At 45.0% G+C, this 10,425-nt stretch overlaps 1 protein-coding gene across 1 annotated transcript in view; it reads left to right on the forward strand.

Moving 5' to 3' along the window:
• The first annotated feature begins 10,280 nt into the window (after window positions 1-10,280).
• The window catches only part of preb (prolactin regulatory element binding), a 77,942-nt gene continuing 77,797 nt past the window's right edge, over window positions 10,281-10,425 (forward strand). The window contains exon 1 of the mRNA XM_087991003.1: window positions 10,281-10,425. This exon is cut by the window's right edge and continues 27 nt beyond it. Within this exon, the coding sequence (XP_087847129.1) occupies window positions 10,321-10,425 (105 nt within the window). The 5' untranslated portion in view covers window positions 10,281-10,320.

The raw sequence follows: 10,425 nt of genomic DNA on the forward strand, positions 1-10,425 counted from the left end.
TGTTTTTCCAGCATCACACTCTCGATTCTGATCTTCAGCATCTGCAGTCCTCACTTTCTCCTACTTTACATAATCTAGTCTACTGCATTCACTGCTCACAATGTGGTCTCCTGTACGTTGAGGAAACTAAGCGCAGACTGGTGTTGTGCAAATTGTCACCCAACATTCTGTTTGCAAAGTAGGTGCTGAGCTTCCAGGTGCCTACAACTTCACACCCCACCCTATTTCCTGGCCAGCATCTCTGTCTCAGGCTTACTGCAGTGGCAAAAGTGAGGACTGCAGATGCTGGAAACCATAGTTTAATTTAGAGAGATGCTGGAAAAGCACAGCAGGTCAGGGAGCATCCGAGGAGCAGGAAAATCAATGTTCCTGGTAAAAGCCCTTCATCAGGACAAGGTAGGCATCCTTGCAAGAGGATTCGCAGTATGGTTAAAATCAACTAGGCAAAAGTGAGGACTGCAGATGCTGGAAACCAGAGTTTAGATCAGAGTGGTGCTGGAAAAGCACCTGCAGTGTTCTAACAAAGCATGAGCTGGAAGAACTGCACCTCATTTTCCACTAGGGAACCCTGCAGGTTTCTAGGACTCTTATCAAATTCAGCAACTTCAGGGCTTGAGCTTTCCCATGTCCTTACCCCAACTCTACACACTAGTCCTTGCTATCACATAGTCTGCTATTTCACACAACCCATTGTTAGCCACACACAAGTCCACATTAGTACCTGTTCACTCTCCTAGCCAGATCATTATCCACTCCTTTATCTGTCCAGCTGTTCTCTCCCTTTGGGCTCTATCCCCATTTATCATTGGGCAGGAACTGGGGCATCTACATTGGGAACAGATATTCTGTGGGAAATACACGACAGAAATGTGGAGGTTGTTTATGAAACACTTGCTGATAGTGCTAGGCAGGTTTGTCCCACTGAGGCAGAGAAGGGATTGTAGATTGAAAGAACCTTGGGTGACAAAGAATGTGGAACATGTAATCAGGAGGAAGAAGAAGCTTAAGGTTGAGGAGGCAAGGATCAGACAGAGCTCTAGAGGGTTACAAGATAGCCAGGAAGGAACTGAAAAATGGATTTAGGAGAGCTGGAAGGGGACATGAAAAATCTTTGTCGGATTAAGGAAAATCCAAAAGTATTCTACGTATATGTGGGGAACAAGAGGATGACCAGAGTGAGGGTCGGGCCGATTAGGAATAGTGAAGGCTTTCATTAGCAAGGGCATTGAGTTGGAGCTGCAAGGTTATGCTGCAACTCTGTCGAGCCCTGATTAAACCACACTTGAAATATTGTGTTCAGTTCTGGTCACCTCAGTATAGGAAAGTTGTGCACGTTTTAGAGAGGGTGCAGAGGAGATTTACCAAGATGCTGTCTGGACTGGGGGGCATGTCTTAGGAAGAAAGGTTGAGGGAGCTAGGATTTTTCTCATTGGAGCAAAGAATGATGAGAGGTGGTTTGATTGAGGTATACAAGATGTTGAGAGGCATAGATAGAGTGGATAGCCAGAAATGTTTTCCCTTAATGGAAATGTCTACCATGAGGGGGCACAATTTTAAGGAAATTGGAGGAAGGGTTAGGGGAGATGTCAGAGGTAGGTTATTTACACAGAGTGGTGGGTGCATGGAATGGACTGCCAGCTGTTGTAGTAGAGTCAGATACATCAGGGACATGTAAGTGACTCTTGGATGGGCACATGAAAGATTGTACAATGAAGGGTATGTAGGTTAGTCTGATCTTAAGAGTAGGATAGAAGGCCAACAAATCATCGAGGACCCAAGGGCCTGTACCATGCTGTTCTGTTCTATGTTCTATTTACCTTTTACCCCTTCAACCCCCACACTCACCCTACCTTTACAAAAAAATATACATTTTCCTAGCCACCATCAGTTCTGAGCAACTGTCACTTGACCTGAAATGTTAACTGACCTCTCTCCACAGATGCTGCCAGACTTGCTGAGATTTTCCAGCAATTTCTGTTTTGGTTAAGGGTGATATGGAAGTGCCAGTGTTGGACTGGGGTGGGCAAAGTTAAAAATCACACGACACCAGGTTATAGTCCAGCAGGTTTATTTGGAAGTACAAGCTTTTGGAGCAGTGCTCCTTCAGGTACCTGATGAAGAAGCAGCCCTCTGAAAGCTTGTACTTCCAAATAAACCTGCTGGACTATAACCCAAAATTGTGTGATTTTTAGCTTTTATTAAGGAAACAGCCGACAGCTTCAGTTAGATATCAAACTGTCCTGGTTCCTGTTTGATTATACAACCAAATTACAGGGACAGCTGTAACAGCATTCCTATTAGGGAGAAGACTCCATACCAGGTTAAACCTGGACCGGGGGGAAGCAGGATGAAACACCATCAGAACGCCACTGCCGGATACGATACAAGACTCATAAGTGAGAGGCAGTTTACATCAGGGGATGAAGTTTGGTGTTGAAACCACAGGAACGGTCCTACATGGGTAAGAGGCATGGTTGACACGAGGTGAGGTCCTGTGATGTACAAAACTTGGGTAGGAAAGGCACTCCTGAACTGGCGTGTTAGTAATGTCAAAGCTGCAAACTCTCACATGGGGCAAGAGTAAAACATACCCAGCCTTTCAGAACATCCGGCAAGGTTGTCAGAACCTGTGGCTTCGCCCCCTCCACCTAGCGTTGAAGAAATCTGAGGACAAGATGGACATGGCACATGTCACAGCTTCGATTCCGTTAGCACCTGAAGAAGAACTTCGGCTGTGACTATGGTAGGCTATGGTCTGGTACACCCGCCCAGTATTCAAGGCAGAGTTGAAGGAACCAGTGCAAAAATTTCCCAGAAGACGTTACAGGAAAAAGAATGGGCCTACATCCCAGGACTGAGAGAGGGTGTGATGTAGTGCTTGGGACGAGGTCAGCCAGGTGGATCTAGTGAGTTCCCTGTTTGGAGCTGTTAACTGGGTCCATTCGGGGATTCCTGACTCTCCGATATCGCAGCATGGAAACAGACCCTTTAGTTCAACTCATCCGACCAGATATTCTCAAATAATCTTGTCCCGTTTGCCAGCATTTAGTCCATATCCCTCTAAATCCTTCCTACTAATGTACCCATCCAGATGCCTTTTAGACGTTGTAATTGTACTCCATTCCTCCACTTCCTCTGACAGCTCATTCCATTCACACACCACCCTTTGTGTGAAAATGCTGCCCCTCAGGTCCCTTTTAGGCCTTTCACTTCCAACCTTAAACCTATGCCCTTTAGCTTTGCATTCCCCAACCCTGGGGAAAAGACCTTGTCTATCCGACTTATCTATGCCCCTGATGATTTTATAAACCTTCTGGAAAGTCACCCCTCAGCCTCCAACATTCCTGGGAAAATAGCCCCAGCCTCTCCCTCTAGCGCCAACCCTGGCAACATCCTTGAAAATCTTTTCAGAACTCTTTGATCTCCTGTATTCTTTAGTATTAATGGAGTGGTTGCAGTATCATCCATCCTAAAGATTAATTCAAAATATCTTAACTCCTCCCCCATTTCTATCTTTTCAATAATAGTCTCCCGAGATTCGTTTTCTAAGGAGCTTAGGTTCACTTTGACCTATCTCTTCCTTTTGTATATTTAAAAACAGCTCATTGTCAGTTGTTACGTTCCTTGATAGTTTACCTTCGTAGCTTATCTTCCCTTTACTTTCTTTATAGTTGACTTTGCTGGATTCTGAATTTGTCCTAATCTTTGGGGCTATCTCTAATTTTTGCCTCTTTATATATGCTTTTTCTTTCAACTGAACCTATTTCTCGAATCAGCCTGTTCAGAGATGTTATTACATGCCTCTGCAGCAGATGGCACTTGAACTTGGGTGTCCGAGTCAAGGGGTAGGCACACTATGACTGCACCACAAGAAGGCCCTGACTACGTTTAATGTGCTTAATTAGCCATGGTTAGTTTATGCATTTAGAATCTTTCCTGCTTGGGGGAGATTTTCTTTTTACTGACAGTCATGAACTACCTCCTTAAATGCCTGATACTGTTTGCTTCCTGTCTTTCCTGTTAATCTATCTGCCCAATCCACTTTTGCTAACTCCATCCTAATTTCATTGTGATTCATTTTATTTAAGTTAAACACAGTTGTTTCCGACCCAAGTTACACACTCCCATACTCTAATCTTCAACTTCTGCAATAATTTTTGATGTGGCATTTTATCAAATGCCTTCTGGAAATCTAAAACTAAGACCTCCAAGAACTCTAACAGACTGACCAAACATAATTACTGCTTTCACAAGCTGTTAACTCTGCCTGATTACCTTGCACTGATCCAAGACCCTTATTGTAACTTATTTAATAGCACCTGTCTTTAATTAGCAAATTTAGCAACCATACCTTCATCTAAGTATTGAATAGAGGACAGTTACTGCATTACATCATACCGAAAATAAGCTAGTTATGCCTTGCTTCTGGTTTGCTAAATAATCCTTGTCAAAAAATATGATTTCTCTTTCACAAAACCACGTCCATTCTTCCTGATTGCATGAAGATTTTCTATGTGTCCTGTTGTAACTACCCTTTTTTCACATTTTCCCTGATAACTATAGTAATTTTCTGTCTCTTCTTGGATTCTTTATTGAAGAGAGGTCTCTCACTATTTTCCAATTTGAATCCACTATCTCAGCAGACTCTGTGATGAGTTTGGTCAGCTCCTTCGTTTTAATACTTTTCTCAAAGCCTTCTGCAGGCATATGCTAAATGGCCTGATTTTACGGCCACCTGCTGTGTTTTCTCTGGGTTCTATGGCATTTTGGCTCCTGGAATCTGTGCTCAGCCTGAGAAGCAGCCTATGACTTTTGTCACCACCACCTTGACCTGGAGCAAGCTTTCTATATTGAGGTGCTGCTGATGTTTTCAACTGGACCCTCCCTCACCCCATTACATCACCCCACCGTAAGATATATAAGCAGAAATACGCCATTCAGTCCATTGAGTCTGCTTTACCATTCAAAGAAATTACTGATCAGATAATCCATCTTCTTTCTTTTTCCCCATAATATTTGATGTCCTTAAAAAGTGAATATACTTAACAACCCAGCCTTGACAGCCGTGTGTAATAAAGAATTTCATAGATTCACTCCCATATCATAGAAGAAATTCCTCCTATCCCACGGGTGAGGTCCTAGAAGATTGGAGAGTAGTGCCAATCGTTGTGCCCTTATTCAAGAAGGGCTGCAAAGAAAAACCTGGATGCTATAGACCAGTAAGCCTAACATCTGTAGTAGGTTAAATACTTGAGAAGATTCTGACTTAAGATATTCATGCATTTAGGAAGACAGGATTTGATTAGGAATAGCCGGCATGGCTTTGTGTATGGGAGATTATGCCTTACAAATTTGTTAGAGTTCTTTGATGAAGTGACCAGGAAGGTTGATGAGGACAGATTTAGTCTGTATGGGTTTCAGTAAGATCTTTACTTCAGTAAAGTTCCACATGGTAGGCTACTCTGCAAGGTTAGATCACATGGAATCCAAAGGGAGCTGGCAAATTGGATAAACAATTGCCTTGATGGTAAGAAGCAGAGAGTAAGTGAAAGGATGGTTTTCGGACTAGAAGCCTGTGACTAGTTTGCGATTTTTAAGATTTGTAGCTCAGGTTGAGGTTCGGCTTTTAGAGTCATAGTCATAGAGATGTACAGCACGGAAACAGGCCCTACAGTCCAACTCATCCATGCCGACCAGATATCTCAGCCCAATCTAGTCCCACTTACCAGCACCCGGGCCATATCCCTCCAAACCCTTCCTATTTGTATACCCATCCAAAGGCCTCTTAAATGTTGCAATTGTACCAGCCTCCACCACCACCTCTGGCAGCTCAGTCCATACACGTACCACCCTCTGGGTGAAAAGGTTGCCCATTAGGTCTCTTTTGTATCTTTCCCCACTCACCCTAAAACTATGCCCTGTAGTCCTGTACTCCGCCACCCCAGGGTAAAGACTTTGTCTATTTATCCTATCCATGCCCCTCCTGATTTTATAAACCTCTATAAGGTCACCCCTCAGCCTCTGACGCTCCAGTGAAAACAGCCTTAGCCTTAGCCTCCCTATTGCTCAAATCCTCCAGTCCTGGTAAATCTTTTCTGAACCCTTTCAAGTTTCACATCTTTCCGATAGGAAGGAGATCAGCAGGTTGTAAGTTTGCTTGCTGAGCTGGAAGATTGTTTTCAGATGTTTCATCGCCATGCTAGGTAACATCATCAGTGAGCCTCCGGTGAAGTGCTGTGTTATGTCCCGCTTTCTGTTTGTGTGTCTTGGTCTGTTAAGGTGGATGATATCTTTCCCAGTTTTTTTCCTCAGAGGTTTGTAAATGGGGCCCACATCAATGTGCTTATTGATGGAGTTCCGGTTTGAATGCCAGGCCTCTAGAAATTCCCATGCACGTTTCTGTTTAACCCGTCCTAGGATGGATGTGTTGTCCCAGTCGAAGTGACGTCTTTCTTCGTCTGTATGTAAGGCTACTGGTGATAGTCATGGCTTTTGGTGGCGAGTTGGTGTTTGTGCTATTTTTCTGCCCGTCTGTCTGATGTAGTGTTTGTTACAGTCCTTGCATGGTATTTTGTAAATGCTGGTTGTTTGTATAGGGTCCTATAGATTCATCAGCCACTGTTTGTGTGCTACCATGATGCCAAGAGGTCGGAGTAGTCTGGTAGTCATTTCAGAGATGTCTGACGTATGGTAATGTGGCTAGAATTTCGGCAGACTATGTGCATTAGGTATCCATTCTTCTTGAATACGCTGTATAGGTATTTTACCTCTGCTGCTCATAGTTCCTGGGTGCTGCAGTGTGTTGTGGCCATTTAAATAATGTCCCGATGCTACACCGTTTGTAGGTTGGGATGATAAATATCTGGTCTGTCTGTGTGGGTGTTGCTTTTCTGCACATGCTGGTCTTCAGAACACAGCAAGCCAGGCAGCATCAGGTGGTGGAGAAGTCACCTATCTACACTAATCCCACTCTGTGCATAGTCAAAGTTTATTTGCCTTCCCTCTTATGCATGGAACATGGATGCTATCTTTTTGTGATTCGTGAAAGGTAATTCCAAAATCGCTCTTTTGTAGCATTCTGCAGTATTTTTCCAATTAAGTTTGTCCAATGTGTGCAGGAGGGTTTCCTGACACAATATGTAGATAGGCAAACAAGAGGTGAGGCCATACTGGATTTGGTTCTGGGTAATGAACCAGGCCAGGTGTTAGAATTAGAGGTAGGTGAGCACTTTGGGGACAGTGACCACAATTCGGTGACTTTTACTCTAGTGATGGAGAGGGATAAGTGTGCACTACAGGGCAAGAGTTATAGCTGGAGGCAGGGAAATTATAATGCGGTGAGGCATGACTTAGGATGTGTGGCTTGGAAAAGTAAGCTTCAAGGCAAGGGCGTAATTGATATGTGGAGCTTGTTCAAGGAGCAACTATTGAGTGTCCTTGATAAGTATGTACCCGTCAGGCAGGGAGGAAAGGGTCGTGTGAGGGAGCCGTGGTTTAATAAGGAATTGGAATCCCTTGTTAAATGGAAGAGGGCGGCCTATGTAAAGATGAGGCATGAAGGTTCAATTGGGGCGATTGAGAGTTATAAGGTAGCCAGGAAGGACCTGAAGAGAGAGCTAAGAGCAGCAAGGAGGGGACATGAAAGGTCCTTAGTTGGTAGGATTAGGGAAAACCCTAAGGCTTTCTATAGGTATGTCAGGAATAAAAGAATGACGGGTAGGAATAGGTTCAGTCAAGGATAGTAGTGGGAAGTTGCGTGTGGAGGCTGAAGAGATTGGGGAGACACTGAATGAATACTTTTCGTCAGTATTCAATCAGGAACAGGACATTGTTGTCAATGTGAATACTGAGTCACAATTAAGTAGAATGGATGGCTTTGAGGTATGTAGAGAAGAGGTGTTGGAAATTCTGGAAAGGGTGAAAATAGATAAGTCCCCTGGGCCTGATGGCATTTATCCTAGGATTCTCTGGGAAGGAAGGGAGGAGATTGCAGAGCCATTGGCCTTGATTTTTATGTCCTCGTTGTCTACAGGAGTAGTGCCAGAAGATTGGAGGCTAGCAAATGTGGTTCCCTTGTTCAAGAAGGGGAGTAGGGATGACCCTAGTAACTATAGGCCGGTGAGTCTCACTTCTGTTGTGGGCAAAATCTTACAGAGAATTGTAAGGGATAGGATTTATGAACATCTGGATAGGAATAATGTGATCAAGGATAGTCAGCATGGTTTTGTGAAGGGCAGGTCGTGCCTCACAAACCTTATTGAATTCTTTGAGAAGGTGACTAAGGAGGTGGACGAGGGGAAAGCGGTAGATGTGTATATGGATTTTAGTAAGGCGTTTGATAAGGTTCCCCATGGTAGACTACTGCAAAAAATACGGAGGTATGGCATTGAGGGTGAGTTGGAGGTTTGGATTCGGAGTCGGCTGGCCGGAAGAAGACAGAGGGTAGTAGTTGATGGCAGATGTTCATCTTGGAGTGCCGTCACTAGCGGTGTTCCGCAAGGATCTGTTTTGGGACCATTGCTGTTTGTCATTTTTATAAATGACCTGGAGGAGGGGTTAGAAGGTTGGGTGAGCAAGTTTGCGGATGATACGAACGTCGGAGGAGTTGTAGACAGTGAGGAAGGACGTGGCAGGTTACAGCGGGATATAGATAAGCTGCAGAACTGGGCAGAAAGGTGGCAAATGGAGTTCAATGTAGCTAAGTGCGAGGTGATTCACTTTGGTAAGAGTAACAAAAAGATGGGGTACTGGGCTAATGGTCGGATACTTGGTAGTGTGGATGAGCAGAGGGATCTTGGTGTCCATGTACACAGATCTTTGAAAGTTGCCACCCAGGTAAATAGTGCGGTGAAGAAGGCATATGGCGTACTGGCTTTTATTGGTAGAGGAATTGAGTTCCGGAGTACTGAGGTCATGTTGCAGTTGTATAAGACTCTGGTGCGGCCGCATCTGGAGTATTGTGTGCAGTTTTGGTCGCCATACTATAGGAAGGATGTGGAGGCACTGGAACGGGTGCAGAGGAGGTTTACCAGGATGTTGCCTGGTATGGTAGAAAGATCGTATGAGGAAAGGCTGAGGCACTTGGGGTTGTTTTCATTGGAGAAAAGAAGGTTTAGGGGTGACTTGATAGAGGTGTACAAGATGATTAGGGGTTTAGATAGGGTCGACAGTGAGAATCTTTTTCCACGTATGGAGTCAGCTATTACAAGGGGGGATAGCTTTAAATTAAGGGGGGATAGGTATAGGACAGATGTTAGGGGTAGGTTCTTTACTCAGCGAGTCGTGAGTTCGTGGAATGCCCTGCCAGTAGCAGTGGTGGACTCTCCCTCATTATGGGCATTTAAGCGGGCATTGGATAGGCATATGGAGGATAGTGGGCTAGTGTAGGTTAGGTGGGCTTGGATCGGCGCAACATCGAGGGCCGAAGGGCCTGTACTGCGCTGTATTCTTCTATGTTCTAAGTGATGTGCTCTTCTATCTGCTGAACTACAGAATCTCATTTTCCCACGAACTTCATCTGCTGAGTTCTTGCCCACGCAAACCTGTCAAAATCCCTCTGCAGACTCTGGTGCCCTCACTCCTTGCCTAGCCACCTTCTTTTTGTGATATGCATGCAGTACATTCATTTTCCTCGTCCAAGTCATTGATATATCTTTTCAATAATTGCACCCTCAGCACCATTCCCTGTGACAGTCCACTAGTTACAGTTTGCAATCCTGAAAATGCTTCTCTTATCCTAACACTGCCTTCTGTTAGATTCCAATCCTCTATCATTATGAATACATGCTGTGGTGGTACTGGGGTGGACAATGTCAACAATCACCCTACATTGGGTTAGAGTCCAACTGGGTTGATGTGGCTGGCATGTGACCTTTGACCTTATGAATATACAACTTTCAACACTATGACTCTGTTACGTAGTTTAACGTACCTTATTGATATCCAAATACGTTAAATCCACTGCTTCCTTTTATTTATAACTTCTTACCCCCCTCAAACAACTAGAATAAACTTGTCTGAACTAATTTCCGATATCTCCAGGAGTTGCCGCAAGTTGGCGCTGAAGATCTGCCCCCCACAAAGATGGCGTCACCCCGCAGCGGAGAGTTGCTTTTGAAAGCGTCGCTGACGTCACCCATCGAATTCATGCCCCGAACAAATATGGTGTCCCACTAGCCCCGCCCATCGGTTGTTCACGTGACCCCGGGTGTGTTAGCGTTCAGCTCGACCTCCAGCGGAAACCCGGAAACAAACCCCGGGGTCAGGGTTGAGGGTTAGCGGGGGCCGGGGGTGCTGAGGCTGGGTCTGGGTCTGGGGGCGATGGGTCGTCGCGGGGCCCCGGAGTTGTACCGCGCTCCTTTCCCGCTCTACACCGTGAGGGCCCCGCGCGCGGACCTGGTGCTGATCGCGGGCGGAGGAGGCGCC

Source organism: Chiloscyllium plagiosum, unplaced genomic scaffold, assembly GCF_037043375.1.
Source record: "Chiloscyllium plagiosum isolate Xiang-an unplaced genomic scaffold, Cpla_swu_hap1 HiC_scaffold_10, whole genome shotgun sequence".
Classification (NCBI taxonomy): domain Eukaryota; kingdom Metazoa; phylum Chordata; class Chondrichthyes; order Orectolobiformes; family Hemiscylliidae; genus Chiloscyllium; species Chiloscyllium plagiosum.